The 17,633-nt window shown below is 42.8% G+C and overlaps 1 protein-coding gene and 1 long non-coding RNA gene across 2 annotated transcripts in view; one reads left to right on the forward strand and one right to left on the reverse strand.

Moving 5' to 3' along the window:
• calcoco1a (calcium binding and coiled-coil domain 1a) overlaps positions 1-3,850 on the forward strand; it is a 28,651-nt gene extending 24,801 nt beyond the window's left edge. The window contains exon 15 of the mRNA XM_035381730.1: positions 255-3,850. Within this exon, the coding sequence (XP_035237621.1) occupies positions 255-282 (28 nt within the window). The 3' untranslated portion in view covers positions 283-3,850. The remainder of the gene's footprint in view (positions 1-254) is intronic.
• Positions 3,851-5,529: 1,679 nt separating this feature from the next.
• On the reverse strand, positions 5,530-13,155 carry LOC118207762. Its single transcript, XR_004761450.1, has 3 exons — positions 13,028-13,155; positions 12,871-12,935; positions 5,530-5,804 (listed from the first exon to the last, which is right to left on the reverse strand). It is a non-coding gene; the product is annotated as an uncharacterized LOC118207762 (long non-coding RNA).
• Between the last annotated feature and the right edge of the window lie 4,478 nt (positions 13,156-17,633).

The following is a 17,633-nucleotide window of genomic DNA, read 5'->3' on the forward strand; positions in this document are numbered from 1 at the left end:
CCTGTAACCCCTCCCCCCTGATCTTACTTTACACTCGCCCCTCATCCCTAAATGCAGCTATAACAGGTTTAGCCCAATCATTTATGCCATCTGACATTTTAGCTACATTTCTTGATAAACACATACAGGCGCTGACTGTTCTTGTGTGCCTACACAGAGACACCAGCCCTCCAGGACCGGAATTCCCCCCCCCCCCCCACATTAATCTTAATAACCTTAATCTCAACCCTGTCTCTTCTCTTCCTATCCTGCAGGGAGCTGACTGACTCCCCTCTGTGGTGAGGAACAAAACTGCAGCTGCACAACCTGTGATCACCAGCAGGAGGCGATGGAATGTTTCCACAACTCTTACATTTGTATACACCACACACACCCGTACACCTGCATACAATCAATATACAACATACAGTGTGTAAACCTTCAGCCTCACTGAGCACAGTCAACATTACCCACTGCCACACCCACACAAACACTAGCATACTGTAATATATGTACTGACAACACACATCAACAGCTGTGCAGCCTTTTTTACGGAAAGACATACTAGCAAAATGTATTAGTTTTCCTGTGTGTGTGTGTGTGTGAGAGTATGTGCATGCACGTGTGTCTGTGTGTGCATATATGCGTGTTTGTGTGTGTGTGAGAGAGTGCAGGCATGTGTGCGTGTGTGTGAGTATGTGCATGCACGTGTGTCTGTGTGTGCATATATGCGTGTTTGTGTGTGTGTGTGTGTGAGAGTGTGTGTGCATGTGTGTGTCTCCCATTTGAATAAAGTTTTAACTGGTTTTAGATTTGACTGCAGCCTGCACCTGCCTCTACAGTTATAGAAACCTTCATAATTGCAATAAGTAACAGTTGCTATCACCAGCTCAGTGGTTTCCGTCACATTCTCTAAGGGTTTGTGCTTTTTTTTATCTGCACATTTAATTGTATAATCCTTTATTGCTATTCATGCTTTGTGTAACCATTTGATTTTGAGATCTAGTTCTTGATCGTGATGGGAGTCGTGGAGAGAAGTTGCCAGAGAACAGAAAGAAAGGGGGGAGGGGGGGGGGGGTAGCAAATCCGAGTGAAAGTATGCAATGAAAGAAGGACTTTGGAAACAGGACAGAGAAAGGAGGTACGCCTGAAGCTATGCTTCAAGACTGAGGCTTCAGAAAACCTGTAAAGGGCGGGGCTACTGCAGGCTGTCACGTACTGACACGCGCGGTCCAATGAGGACTGCCGAAAGCTACTGTAGGGTGAAAACCAATGAGCCCGTGGTAGTGCCCACGCCCACGGTGGGGTTCTGCTGCCTCAGTCTCCCGTCTCATAAAAGCCCTCTTTCTCTGGATCTGTGCTGTCAGTGTGTTGCACAGGACAGTGACGCTGTGGTCGATGTCATTTAAGGGGATAGACGTGACGAGGCCACAAACGGGTTCAGGCGGCAACGTTCAAATGATCTGCAAGGTCGGCTCGCCGTCCGGCTCTTGGGCCGGCTGGCCCCACAGGCCCCCCAAACCCTCTTCGGATTCCCATTAACCCTTAGAGGTCATTGGTGGGAAAAGAAAAACGTAAAACGATGCCTCCACTAAATCACTTCGGCACTTTTTAAATGTTATTGTTCGTGTGGGGACGTGCGTGTGGGGGCTGTTTGTGGAGATCGGTGAGTAGGGCCCGTGCTGCAGTTAAGCTCGATGTAAGTTCATGGAGACGGGCATCTTAACTGTAGACCCTGGCTGCGGTCGTATAACGAGAGCTATAACCTAGCGTAATGAAAGTTAGGATTCCGGTGGGATACAAACATTGATTTTTAAACAAATACAAATTGTTCCGAATACATCACGACGGCGACATTTAACTCGAGGCAAAATGCCTTTGAATGTGTTCCTTTCTGGGGCCGCTTTGCTCGATATACAGTGACTCATAACGATGGTGATCACTCCGCTGCTCGAAATGCGTGCCTCATCGCACAGAAGTTAAAGAAATTAGCACTATGAAGCAAAGCTTAAGCATGTAACGAAAAGACATGAGAAACTGCAGTGGCATGGCACTTTGGTCCTTTGAGTTGGCATGAGGTTACGTCGCCCCCACAGTAGGTACTCACCGGAGGTTTTCTGCTTGTCGTCAGTGAGCGAGTGATTTGCCTGTACTTCCATCAGTCCTTCTGTAGCGCCCGTTGTCGTTAGGAATACAGACACTGTCTCGAGGGTGAGCTCATCAGTGAGGTTCATGCAAAACTGCAGTTCCAAACTGGATAACAGAGGCTAACGGATCCCAGCCCTCCCCCCCGTCCCACCCCCAAAAATTAAATACAAAAATGAACGAAATGAAATGGAAAACTGAGGTTGCAGGTCATTTCAGAGTTGCTGTAGCCTCGTCTTCATTGGAGCGTCTCAACGTGACATCACGGAACGCGCGTGTAACTGCCGGTGCGTCGCACTGATAGCGGGATGTGGCGGGTAACGTAGCATTGCCAGAGCGTGAATCACACGCGCACGGACTGAATGGTGAAAAGGCTGCTCGTAAGGGTGCTGTGGAGTTTAGCACCAGAGGTTCTGTCAGGAAAAAAAAGCATTACTGGGTTTTTGAGGGGAAGATCTGTTTCACTTTCTTTTTTTTTTTAGCAACTTACATGATGGTTTTTATTGAGCTCGACATTTACTGTACGTTGCTCCTATTTTTACCGCTAGAAAAATATTTATGTATAAAATCTTGGATAATTGCACATTTATGACTTTATGTAGGCTGCTTGCAGATTTATATACTGTTATCTACTAGTTCTGTAGTGCATATATTATTGTTCTGTTCATTTCTGCATTCTTATGTTTCCTTCATTTTATTTGATTTGTCTGTGTGTTGGCAGTTGTTTTCTGAGTTTGTTTGCTTTTTCCTTTTTGATTCTCGTAGCGGCTTTTCTGTTGATCTCTCTCAGAGAAAATACCAAAATAGGTTTGTAGCATCACGGGTGGTCCAACTGCTTTTTCTGAATTCACAAAACAAAAAAAAAACTCCCATTTTCTGTTAAGAGACCACACATTTTCGTGGCCCTACAGTTTGACAGTGTGCGACTGCATCCAGGAGATAGCGTTATTGGTGCTATTAGAACAAACTGAAAGGAACAGGAAAACCCCTCAGTGCAGGTAGACCACCTCTGTGCATAAAAATAACTCCTCCTCGACACCCAGCCTGGTCGTTTCCGTCTGTGGCAAACACGATGGCCATTCCTGCGACATACTGAAACTGCAAAACAAGCCGATTTGTCATCAGCCTATTTCATCTTCGACTATTAATATCTCAAAAGTTCCCTTTTCATAACAGCCCCGGTACACCGTGAGCCTACAAAGTTTGCTAATCAAGTTATTGCAATTTGAGGAATTAAATTCCTCATTATCATCACAAGAGAATATTTAATGTCAATTTCTGTTCGTTATATTCGCTAAAATGACACCGTGGAGGTAACTCAGATCCGTGTGGAGTTCAGCATTGGCCATGCTGTGTTTTACCAAGCGCTTGGACGGCGTACTTTTGTTTCTGCGTCGTCCTTTGCGCACTACTTCCCCCGGGGTTCAGGAAAAGCTCCACGTTTGCCTTCACGGCTTTTTGGGTTTGCTGTGTCCCTTTATCCGCACAGACGGGGGCGTTCCTTTGCTCCAGCGTTGAGGAGCACAGTACTGTATCACAGGTGTGCTAGCCTGTAGCAGCCTGTTCAGCACAGCAGGGCCCTGCACATTTTGGGTTTGTTTGTTTTTTTTTGTTTTTTTTTGACAGAGTATACCTTGCTCTCCAAAATGTATTTTCTAAGCTCCAATATCCAATACTGTGCAGTGTGGAGGGTAAGTCTCTGGATTAAAATACTATCTATGTATCACTTTTGTCTTTGCTGGTGTGTTTTTTCATTGGTGTGCGTGTGTGTGCACATGTGTGCATGTTTATTTCAATTTTACTATTGTATATGTTTTAAATATTAAATTAATAACATTTATTAATAACATTTGAAAATGCATCCACGATGTAATTGCAAATACGCTCAGAGAACATGCATTTCCCTTAAGGTCCTGGAAACTGGATTCAAATTGTGGGTATATTCCACAGAAGTTATAATTGATCGTCTTCTTAATATTTCTTTCAAGTTTTTAACCCAATTATAACCATTAAATTGTAATAAACATTATTAGACTACTGTGACCTGTTCAGCAGACAAGGACGGAGTGGGCATGTATCCTGCACTCATTAGCATTCATATCCATCCATAAGTGATATGTAAGCCATTCCTCATCGCTAGCTAGGGTAGAGCCGGTTAGAGCCATGCAGTGACCTTACACGAAAGAAAACAACAAACTAGGCTTTGCCATAGTGTAGTTAAACCTGAAGATCGTTTAGTGTGTAATTACAATGTAACACTGAGCTACTGTACACTAAGTCTCAAATTCCAGACATTACACCCAAATAAAGAAAGTCTTTGAATCCACGTCTAAGCTTGAAAGCTAATTAATTGCCGCTAGCTAACAGCAGGCTTAGTTACCGACCCACCGTGTTCTACGACCAGGTGACAATGGGCACTGCAAATGCTAACTGTACGGGTTACTGTAATGTTGCAGCGCCCCTGGTCTCCAGAAACAAAATCCATTTCTTGTAGCGCTCTTCATTTTTGTGAAAATAAAAAAAGTATATATCTATATATATCTCTCCCCCCCCCATGAGCCTGTCCTCCTGTTTACCTGACCAACCTTAACCCCTGTCTCTCACCTAGCCCTCCTCTTCCCTCCTCTCCTTTTCGCTCTCTCCATCTTTCTCCCAGTATCGAGTCTAGGGGTGATGAGAGCTAATTATAAAATCAATGAGGTGGGGCAGCCATTTTATAGCTGTCTCTAAAACTCAGTGGGAAACGGCTTTGGGACTGACAACTCCCTCCCTCTTTACTGCTTTTAATTACCAACGTAAAAGACATACAGGCCGAGAGGCCAGGGTCCTGCAGAGCCCCCGTCTGTCGCGCCACACACACACACACACACGGTTCTCATCCTCCAAGTCATGCAGGGAGCTGTCAGGACAGTTTGTCGACAGACACATGAACAAAGGTGTACAGGGACAGACACAGATGATGATATACATACAAACACACAAAGACACTAAGAGAAGGCCGTATTCAATCGATCATTACTTCAGCAAGAACGGGAACAGAGTCGACCTTCAGGAGTCAAAGTGGGTAGACGTTCAGAAAGGCTCAACAGTTCATTTTAACTCCCAGCAGTAGCTTCTGGGATTCTGTAAAGGTGATGCGCTGATGACACGTGTCCGCGTGCCTTTGCCTGCACGGTTAGCGTAACAGAAGCAGGACCGGTGAAGCAGACTCGCTCATCAATGATCAGTGACACTTCAGACACCTCACTGAGCAGTCAGACCAAATGAATAGCTGGATTTTCTGGAAGAATAGTGAGGGAATAGGAAGATAGTGAAGGCCCTTTACCTGGATGTTGATGGCCCTTTACCTGGATGTTGAAGGCCCTTTACCTGGGTGTTGAAGGCCCTTTACCTGGATGTTGATGGCCCTTTACCTGGATGTTGATGGCCCTTTCCCTGGGTGTTGAAGGCCCTTTCCCTGGGTGTTGAAGGCCCTTTCCCTGGGTGTTGAAGGCCCTTTCCCTGGGTGTTGAAGGCCCTTTCCCTGGGTGTTGAAGGCCCTTTCCCTGGATGCTGAAGGCCCTTTGCCGTATCCCAGCTTGGCAAGTCTGTCTCTCACTAGAGGAGAACGGAAAGCTCCACCTGGGATCTGCCACGATGTCCAATCTCTGTTCCACCTGCCGAATGTACTCTGTCAGCTCCTACACACACACACACACACACACAAATAAACACACACATACATATATACACAAACACATATACAGTACAGGCCAAAAGTATTAGGCCACCAGTAGGCCTTTAAACTTTAGGTAGAGAAGGATTCAGTTAATACAAGCACATTTATTGAATAACAAAGCTTTTTCAGTTTCTACCTACAATAACTCAAAATACATAAAAGTAATCTTAGACATGACTTTCATTGAAATAGCCTCCTTCGACTTTAATTACAAATAAATTAATTATTGGATGTCTATCTAATCATTTTGGACAGTGGGAGGTGAAAGGGTAATGAAATTGAGTGCAGTCTTATCTACCTTAATGGTCCAGGAAACTGGATTCAAATCATGGTTATATTTCCCAGAAGTGACATTTTATTGTCTTTTTAATATTTCTGTCAAGTTTTTAACCCAGTTATAACCATTAAATTACAATAATCGCTATTAGATTATTGTGACCTGTTCGGCAGACAAGGACAGGGTGGACAAGGACAGCGTGTATCCTGTGCTCATTAGCATTCATATCCATAAGTCTCATCATATGTAAACCATTCTTCACTGCTAGCTAAGTTAGAGCTGGTTAGAGCAGTAACCTTACCCGACAAAACTAAAGAAAGCAACATAAACTAGGCTTTACCATCATATAGTTAGACCTGAAAATCATTCAATCTGTAATAATGTTGTAACACTGTGCTACTGCACACTTACATTAGACTCTATAGCAGTCTCAAACTCTGGACATAACATCTGAATAAAGAAAAGCACTAAGGTTGCAAGAAATATGGCAAAGAAAAAGGAGTTAGGCATAAGCCGCGTTTCCACCGCAGGAACTATACCCCGGAACTAGGAACCTTTTGAGGAACTCAGTGCGTTTCCACCGCAGGAACTAGGGTCTAAATGTAGTTCTGGGGGCTTTGTTTTACCCCCCAAAACGTTCCTGCTCGGGGGGTAGTACTTTCCGAAAGTACAGGAACCTTTTGGGTGGAGCTTGCAGCGCTGAACATTTCTGATTGGTCGAGTACTCGCCGCATTTGTGTTGTATTTATTTTCCGCCATTACCCGCCATGTTTGAAAATATGCAGCGGCAAACCAATTTATTTTCATAATAACTTCAAATCAAACTTGTATGTTATGCGGCGCAGTAGCCTAGTTTTGGTTATAGCCTGCCAACGTCTTGGAATTATAACGTGTGCTATTCTGTTCTTTTCTTGCTTTAGTATTCGTTTTATAAAATGCTAAGCATTCGTGCTGGGACAGCATATTACGTAGGCTACCAAAACATTCAAACGGATTAATTCGGTTGCTGAATATTTTCTTCCGGATTTTCTTTGTTAGCCCGTTGTAATTGACTCAAAACGTTTGATACAGTTATGTGAGGTATGCGGTAGTTCTGCGTAATTAACATTGGTGATACAGTACAAGCAAACTGGAAATCACCTTCCGCACTTTTTGTCCGGGTAAAATAACAGGTTAATTCTAGTAATCTTCCCTTTAGCTTTTTCAGACTGCTGTAATTTTACTGCCATTTTTCAATTCCACGAAAAGACCAGTAAGACTATGGACTAATTTATGGTGCATGGTTCGCATCTGGAGGGCACACTTCGCTGCTCGGCTAGCAGTAACTTCGAAGGAAAGCAAACGGTGTCTGTACCACTACTAATTTACATTTTCACGCAAGTCCGAGTTTTCGTTCTATTCTTGTCATTTTGCCATTAGCCTATATGGAATTGACGACGAGAAAGTAATCAAACAGCAAATTGTTTACAACGTGTGCATGTTTTCTGCTGTTGTTGCCAGTTATACATATAAATGTGAATGCATTCTGTCGCTTCGGATGTCAAGACATGAAAGCGAATGTTCGCATAAAAACATAATAATGAATGTGTTTGAGAGGATATATGAAAATCAATAAATACAAAAGTAACCATATATAGTCATTGTTGGTAACCCGTTGTATATAAGTGAAATAAACCCCTCCGGGCTGTCCCGGTTATTAGAAAATAATGTAGGCTACTACGGTGGTAGTATGGGGTTACAGAAGAAATCATATGACAGATGGACCGACAACAACGTCGCTTTTTCATACGTCAGTGGGCTAATTTGCCTAATCTTCGCGGGACTTTAGACCCCGGTGGAAACGCAGACAACCATTGGCTGAAGGAACCTTTTAGTTCCTGGTAAAGTAGTTCCTGGGACTGAAAGTTCCGGGTAATTTTGGTGGAAACGCGGCTTTAGATGTGTGAGGCTAAGTAAACATTGTGGAAAGAAGGTAGGTGCTCAGTTCACACTCAGAAGGTTCCAGCTGATGGGCAGTAATGTTAACAGGAGAACACCAAGAAGATCAAGAGGCAGAAGACAAATTCCTTGTGTTGTCTAGCAAGAGAAACCATCATAAAACTGCACAAAACCTACAGACAGAACTAAATGCAACTATTAAGAAATCAGTTCCCCTGACTACAGTGAAAAAGGGGGGGCCTAGCCAAAACCATAAAAAACAGCCCCAGACCAAGGGGTGTCCAGATACTTTTGCTCATATAATGTGTTTGTCTAGCCCAGGGGTGCACAACTCCGGTCCTGGAGGGCCGGTCTGTGTGCCGGTTTTTGTTCCATCCAATTGCCTCAGCTTTATCTATCTGACAGCCCTATAACCTACACTTGTTCACTCGTGTACTTGAGCACAGTAAAATCTTTAGGATGCACTTGCAATCTGCGGCTGTCATACAAACGTCGGCTCAAGGTACGATTCTGCTAATTAAATAATTAAGGGCAGAAGTTGGCGCAAAATCCTGAAACGGATTGGCCCGTGTTGTGCACCCCTGGTCTAGTCCCTCTTAATCTTCCAGGTCGTGTCCTGTCAACATTACTGCCCAACAGCTGTAGAAGCAAATCCTAAGCTTCTTATCAATTTCTTGCAGGGAGCAACGTTGCCACAATTCAAATCAATTTAACTACCCTTCCACATCTATGTAAAACTAATCTTTTTGTGTTATTTTTCTGTAGGTATTGATGTGTTATTGTTCAAAGTAAGTTTATACTTTGGTTTGTTATTCAATAAATGCACATATATTCTCTATAGGTAGGTCTTTTTAAAAGCTACAGGTGGCCTAATACTTTTGACGCACACACATACACACCAATATAAACACACACACACACACACACACACTTATACACACACATGCACACACACACACACACACACACAAACTCATGCACTCGTGCACACACAAACGCGCATACACCACACATATGGACATGCACATAAACTCATCCACACACACACACAATAGTACATACACACAAGTGTGTGTGTATGTGTGTGTGTGTACAATCCACTTGCACTGTCCCCACGCACAAGTGTACCCGTATGCACTCATATACAAACACACACTTCCCACACACACCCTCTCTCTGTAAAACCCACATACAGGCCTTCTTCCTCCTGCCAACTTATCCCCTCCCCCTTCCCTCTAAAGTTTATTCCCCCTTCCCACCCCCCCTCACACAAACCTGCCTTTAGGCCCTTAAGCAATATTCCTCTTCCTCTCAGTCTCTATATCATCCTCTCTTTAATATTTAAGGGCAGTTCTCCCTGTCTCTTGCCCTCCGGAGAAGATGTAAAATTTACGATATTCTCCATTACTGAATGGCTGTCACCTTCCCCCTCTCTCGCTAACCACGGAAATGGTTCCCTGCACTGCACAGTGTTCCCCATGTCTCTGCACTCAGGACCTCAAACAACTGATTTAATCCTGTGTCTCGGGACAGTTCTTTAAAGGGATATTTCACTTTGGAAAAGTGGAGGCGGAGAAAGCCAATTACTGAGGAGGGGCTGTGAGCATGAGAAAAGCCACTGTAGCAGGAAACCCTTAAAGGGATGTTTCACTTTGGCATAACCCAAGTAATTTTGTGGAGCTTACCCCGTTGTGTTTGCACAGCGTGAATGCATAGCGTGAATGCTAGCAACATCAGCTGTACCTGCTGACCATTAATGGCATTGTCGTTCCCCCCAGTTGTCTAGCTCCCAATTCACTCCGATTTATTTGTGAACCTCCCTGAAATGAACAGTTCTGATACACATACTAACTACTGCTACAGTGGCTTTTCTACATGTGTGCCCCAAGGCTCGATACTTGGCTCTCTCCACCTCTACTTTTCCCTGCAATTGCTTGGTTCTGTCATATCCTGCCATCGTTAGTTTTACTTTTTTTTTTTTTTTTTAAGTACTTTATTGTTTGTTTTTTTACACATTTACAAAATGGTGTACAAAAAAAATATTTAAAATGCATATTAATATTACATAATAAAATTTACAATTTGATTAGGTTCCACGGTGTGTTTCTTTTGTTGTATGTCCAAAGTTCTCATTCTTTTCAGTTCACTTACTACCTCGCTGGAGATGTTTACCTGGTTAACAACCACCTTACACCTCGTCCTCCACAACTTTGCCACCACTGTGCATATCAGCGTCCAATAAAAGTGTGTCTCTGTGTATCTGACATGTTTTCTTTGAATATACCATACATCACAGCATTAAAATTTACATTTACATCAAAACCAATACTAAGCATCTTCCCCCACACCTCTTTGGATCTCTGACAGTGCAAAATGAAATGTTCACTAGTTTCATACTCATTGCAATTATTCATTTGGCATATTTTAGTTGTTACAAAGCAGCTCCATTTCTCTATTGCTCACACAGCTAGCCTATTAACTGAAACAAGCCACATAATATCCCTCTTGTTTTCTGAGATGCTTATACTAAGAATGTTCTTTATACATTCAGATGCATCCAAAGATGCATTTTGTAAGGGAAAATACCACCGTATAGTTTATCACATATTTTTGCATACACACTTTCGCTTGATAATTCAGTCCAGTCAATGTTCAAATCTTAGTTAGTTTTACCTCTCCCTCCCATTACCTTGCCTTGAGCTTAAAGAGCACTCCAGCCTGTTTCCTCGCCTTGAGGTAAGGGGAGGGAGCCAGCAGAACACTACCTGCCGAATGCATAGGGTCCACTGTAAAATTCGGGGGAGGAGAACTAATGGTCTTGCTAACTCGCTAACACCAGCTCCACGGTCGATGGTTAAATACTCAGCCCTTGATTTTGTAATGTCACCTGGCTATCTAGCTAGCTGAAAGCCTGAACTACCAGTTAACTAGCTAGCAAACTCAGCAGATGAGAGCTAACAAGCTTGCAGTAGAAAATGATGGAATGTTAACAGGTTGTACTGATTGACTTTAGCTGATTACATTCCATTGAAGTAAGCCAGCAAACACATGCTCTTATCCAGAGTGAATTTGCTAGCTATCTAAAATGCAAGACAACAAACGTGCATCCAGCTGCAATTGCCAAAATGCACCGACCAGTGTTGTATGTGCTACATTTTTTAAGTATTAAATGTATGTTAACATGCCAATGTAGAGCCATAATACAAATCCAAAACAAATAATTATACAATACAAATCAAATTGCCTACTCAATAATAGATACTACATAAAACATAAGAGCTAGTCATTAAGCTAACACCCATATAGCTAGCTAAAAACCATACAACAAGCTTTGATTGAGAAATACTGCTTAGGGGTTAAAGGGAACAGGGAGATGCAAGATAAGTTTCAAGATGAATTTTTCAATCCACAGAAAGGTGGGTCTTCTGTACGAGCTGGAAGATGGCCATAATGATATGGGTTATTAGGACTGTATTTTGTATTTATTGCAGTTTAGATAAAGTTGTGTTTACTTCAAACTATTTTAATGTAAGTTTTCTGGGAATGGTTGCCTCGTTTCTGTAGCTCGTGAAAGTTTATTTGAAAAGACCTATAAAAGATAGCTGTAACTTGTATATGACGGCAATTATTTAGAACATCTAGGTTAATGCTGTTAGTAAAATGCAAAATAAATAATGTTTTTATAAATCATAATTAATGATATGTCAGTCAAAGCATGAATTTGAAAGCAATGCGAATATATATTAGGCTAGACAACTGCCATTTTCTTTCCTCTACAAAATATACTGTTAAAGCCATTCTCTTTTCCAGTTTTCTGTCCCAATACAGTTCATTCTGTTGGATGAACAGATGCTTGTGTGGAATTGGGCCTGTAACTACTTACAGCAGTGTACTGGGCTATAATTACGGCTTGTGACTCAGATGTACATGAGATAAATTGGTGCCGTAAAAAAAATTAAAAAAAAATAAAAATAAAAAACAGTTAAATGGACTGTATGTAAAAAAAAATGTAATCCAGTAGGTAACTTCAGCATTTGTTAAATCTGTGTAATATGCATAAGTGTGTGTATGTACATACATGTGATCATTGGTGGGTGTGGGATTGTGGAGTGGACAAATCAGCTTTCACCCCAGGTAAACAGGCACATAAAGAGAAACGGAGGCCCACGGTGCACTAGGGCTGGGAGTCTCCATAACCAGCGCCATAATGCTCGGTCTGCTGTTCTCTGACCTTATTCAACGCACACTGCAGTACAGCATTCAACAGGGTCAAGCAAAACAAGTGTCCATACAGCACACGAACTCTGCCTGGGAATTAATACGGAACCAAATGTATCCGTTTTTTAAACACATTTCAATAACCTGAAATCTTCATTTAACTTCTGTGTTTTTCTGGTCAAATAACTGATAATAACCATTCGACATTCTTTAACCCCTCATGATGAACTTTTCCTGAGCACTGCTTCATCCCGATACCTAGAGAGGCCGAATACCACGGGCGGAGCGCGGAACTCACATGCAGCTTGTGAAAACCTTCCTATATTAAAATCAAACTCATGAGGACACAGGAAACCGCTCCAGTCCATCTCCTTCCGTTACACTGGCATAAACTCATGCTTAATCAACACCAGGAGCAGAGCTGACGCTGTGCAGCCTCTGCTTTTTTTCGGCTCTTAGGCGAGTGGATTAGATTGTGACTGGGTGTGGGGTGGGGCGATTTGCGATTGAAAAAGCACTTGTGCTTTACAATTAAGAAAAAAATAAAAAAAATTAATAAAAATAGCTGGAGCCGGAAGGGTACTGTTGGTCCTACCTCTGTAACTGCATGTTGTCCGCCAATGCATTTTCTCTTCAGCGTTTGCAATCTGGACCCAAACTCTATTTCCAAAAAAATCAAATTAGCTTCTCCAAGAAAAAAGTGTAATGTTAACTTAATGATTTTTTTTTTACAAATATACAAAGAAACTGACATTTATAACACCTGGTCGTTTAACCATTGCAATTAAAGAATAGAAAATTCTGGTCACAAGAATCCGCCGGTGGACTGGGCATAGACATAACAAGCTGCGACTCGTGCGCGTAACTTCTGTTAATTACGCGTCCGCTCCCTTCTTGTTGTAAATCAGGCATGCATAATCGCGAGTTCGGGGTGTGGTCTTGGCGAGAAGTTACGACCAAAGAAAGTGTTTGAGTTATATAGTCAGTTAATTGCAGGTAGAGGGAATCACAGCATGTTTACGTTCCGGATGCAGTTGAACAAACGGAGATGGCGAGTAGCCTATTGATGTTTCAATCTCGGCTGAGTATCTTTTATTGCCAGCAGTGTGAGGCAGCGGTTAGCCTAATTTGCTACGATGATGTTTGGAAGTTCCTGTTTGGTACAAACCAACTCTTGTTCCCTTGAGCTTTTGTTCCAGTTGATGCAGGCCTAGCCTACTATAGGCTGTACTGGATAAAAAAATGATGTGGAATGCAAGTTGCTTTGGCGTAGCCTACAGTGAGTAGCCACGAATAGGCCAACAGGTTATCAAGATATATATCATGGAATATGAAAACGCAGTTTAGATACATTTAAGTATAGCAGGCTGGCCTAGCTATCGTTTCACTGACTAGGCTACATTCCCAGTTCTTCGGTGTTATATTTTGGTATATTTATTTTATTTTTATTTTTTGCTGTGTTCACGTTAAAGCTTTTGTGTAGCCTAGTTTCCGGCTGCCGCAATGAAATATAAATACGGATAGAACCGCATAAAACAGGGAGACTACGAATAAAAACCGCAAGTGCGTCCTCTTTAAGACCCACCATCTTCAACAAATTCTCCCGTGGGTTGCCATGGCGACGACTTACGGGGCCGAATATACGAGGTCATTTAGCGCTTTCTTGTAAAATGGTGTGTAATGTATAGACCTTGTTTGAGTCCAGGCTTCGCTTTATCGATCTGTGTTTAATGAAAGTTAATTATGGCATCATTTAATTAATAGAATCCCATCTCTGTTTATCGCCTTCTTGCCTCTTCCATTAATAAAAATGGGTATTCTGACCAAGGCATCAATCACTCAGCGCTAGAAAACGTGTGTGCGCGTGTGTGCGTTTAATTCTTTCTGATTCGTTGCATGTAATAGGGGCATCTAGTGCCTTCTCTGAAAATAACGGTGATTTACCATTTCAACTGTAGCCTAATTGAATATGCTAGTATCAGATTTATTCATCGGGTTTTTTAAATTAGCTAGTCTATTTGGAAATTAGCCAGGGTAAGTGTTTGGGTGTGTCATAGAGAGCTGGAATCAGTTGGGTTGATTTTTAATCAAATCACGTACTCCTCCTTGCTTTTTCTTTTCCCCATTTCATGACTGCAAAAGCCCTGTATACCTTCAAAGGTGCGCGTCTACGTGCGTGTTTGTGTGCGCGCGTTCGTATGTTCGCGCGCACACGTGAGTATCTGTTGCGAGCTTGCGTGCGTGTGTGTGTCGGTGCTCATTAGCGTCTTATAGCTGTGTGTGTCCAGTTTCAATACTTTATAGTGCAACAGACTATAGGCCTATTTGACGCGCGGAGATTAACGTTACCAAGGAAGCAGAAGTTGAGGCAGCTGTCGAAGCGGCAGCATTGAAAACTCTGCACCCCAGGTGTGAAGGCTAGGTTGAAATCTCTGCACCCCAGGCTTGTAAGCTAGGAGAATCAGTTCAGCTGAAGCATGAACTTATTCATTGGAAGCTCCCTTTTTGCCAAACACGGCAGCGTTCTATTTGTTCACGACCAATAATTGAAATGGTCAGAGTCCGATTTAGCAAAACTAGTTCAAAGTTTCGTATTCGTGAGGTGACATGCTGCTACATTAACTTAAGCGTTGGACGGATGAATCCACAAATCAGCAATCACATTGTAATGATCTGCACAAAATCATATATTGTCCAAAATCTATAGTTCTAAACGGCTCAACTTAGTTTCTTGGCTACATAGTTTGGCCAGAATTTCTGTTGTGTACTTTCAAAAGCACTGTAGAGTTGAGTTATTTTCTGCCAGGACAAAAATGAAAAGGCTTGTCCTTTCGTATTTTAGCTGCTAATTGATGTTCTTCACTGGCACAGAAGGGGACAGGGGTCACACTTGCAGTAATAGCCACAATTATGCAGTAAATCAGCTCTTACGTACCCATAATTATTTTTGAGCAAGCGTGTGTGTATAAACGCTTCACCGTGCCGCGCAGCAAGCCGAACATATAGGCTACAATAGACATCTACATCAAAGATGTGCTGCAGCAGATCCGTGGTGGTTCACACTCGGCCAGTGTCAAGTACAATGGTTTCTACATCCCAATTCGATACCTTTCGGCTATTTTGGATACGCTTCGCTGACTCATGCGCATTTAGGGCGCGGCCGGGTTGTAGATGAGGCGTGACTCCACTGTCCAGCTGCGTCTCGACCGGTGACACTATCTTGCCTGTCAGACAGAAAGCGACTACAGAGTGGGAAGAACGACAGACTGGGAACACGGCACCAGTCTCCGCGTTTCTGAAGCCTATGATCTTATCCAAATCTTATAGGACAAGCTCTAAGGACAGTCAGTTTGAGGTCGAGGGAATCCAAATGAAAAGAATCCATTACTACAAGCCAGGGACCACTAGAATTCACGGCTATGCATGTGACAGGCAACAGTCAATAAAATAGAATGCTAATCAGTAGGTCTATAGGCTACCTTCTTTCGCAAAGGACAGGTCACGGTGTCAGCCTAGTTGTTCAATCATATCTCAGGAGGAAATGCGTTAGATGGTGTCCATCGTTTGACTCAATAAAACGTGCCGCTGCGAAGCGTCCTCCTGGCCGGAGATGCGAACTATGGTACGTGAGCACCCTCTGTTGATCATTGGGGTCATTGCAAGATAATAGCAATCTCCATAGAGAGATCAACATTGGTTGAAAACAAGAAATTTCCTCAGTATATACGATTTTGCCAGTACATCTACTGCAGTTTGTTCACCCACCAATTGCGTGTCAGAAATAAATAAACAAGACACATCATTACGTTTAACATTTCTTTATAAAATCAGCATTAAACGAAGGTGAATAAAATGGCACAATTAACAAACGTAAAATGAAAGCCGAAAAGGTACACAAGACTAGGCTGTGTTTGAGAGACGCGTGGGAGGTCTGCTCCCGTCCTCCCTCTAGCGGACGGGACAGGCGGTGCTGTTTATCACACTCCACAGCCCTCTCACACTTACTGCAGCTGCCAAAACAGGTCGAAGGCACATTAGAGCGAGAAGTGGAAATGCTTGAGGGAGGGAGGGGGGAGGGGGGAGGGGTGGATAAGGGAGAGGGAGGAGAGGAAGGTAGGGAGAGAATTCACAGCAAATTTAATTGACTTTACTTGAGTATACTTACAATGTCAAGAAAAAAGACTTTGACGGGGTTGTAAACCCATTCTACAGTTCAAAACTAGTGCACTTGTTCTAAGGAAAATGACACAATGATGTCAACACCAAAACTAGGGTCTGGCACTTATACAAAACTAAGAATAATACTTTATCTTTCTCAGAAATAGGCAGGAAAGAAAAGTTTTAAAACAATTAAAATACCGCCCCCCACCCACCCAAAAACAAAGACCAAGTAGAAAATTTTGTGGCCTGTGACTGCAAAAATATGTGTCTGTGCCAGTTAAGGTCTCCATGTTGCTGTAGTTACAGTACAATCACTCTCAGTAATAATATGCAGAGTGAAACCTGATTTTAAACAATACATTTACATATTTCAACTTTGCACTCCACTCAAGTCATCTGTCACAAATGGCAAATTGAATGCATTAGTAAATACCAACAACCATACATGGCTGTGCTCCATGAAACTACCTATGGCTAGCCTACTACACAAAGGATCATAAAACAGGTGGTCCTGGGCTGTCCAATACCACACGTATTTGCTTTGTAATTTAGATAAACTTGTAATCTGTTTTCAATACCAATACCGTTGGCATTGTTCCCATAAGAGCTACATCACTCAAATCGCCACAACGAGCTATGTACAAACACTAACGAGTAATAAATCATTTATTAAAATCACTGAAAGGGTGCGGGACAGGGTGCTTTGCCGCCTGACTCTACTTTTGGGGAATTTTGAGGACGGGGTGATTCAGAACGGGGCGTGCAAATACCGGAGCCCCAAAAATCTCACAGCGCCGCTGTGTGACTCACGTCCTGATCTGGAGCCTGCTCCGCCTTCGTCAGTAAGATTTACGGTGCCGGTCAGGCCTGGGGGCTCCGAAACCTTTTTAACCCGAAGCCCCTGAACAGACCACCCCTTCGCCGAGGCCCTCCACCTCAATAAAATGGTTAATGTTTGCCACCTTTGTCCAGCGCCCACCACAGGCCGCGCCACAGCGACCATATAACCACGCTAGCGCGTTTAAAAAGGTTTAACTCGCAATGTATCTATATCACCGATCTACATGAGACACGTCTATTTAGCACAGCGTGACTAATTATTCAAATGATCGCAACTTTACCAAGGACTCCTCATCAGGGGAACCTCATCAGCAGTGGAGAGATTTCTGCACGTTTCTATACAAGTAGTGAGTGTGG

Source organism: Anguilla anguilla, chromosome 11 (assembly GCF_013347855.1).
Source record: "Anguilla anguilla isolate fAngAng1 chromosome 11, fAngAng1.pri, whole genome shotgun sequence".
NCBI classification, from domain to species: Eukaryota; Metazoa; Chordata; class Actinopteri; order Anguilliformes; family Anguillidae; genus Anguilla; species Anguilla anguilla.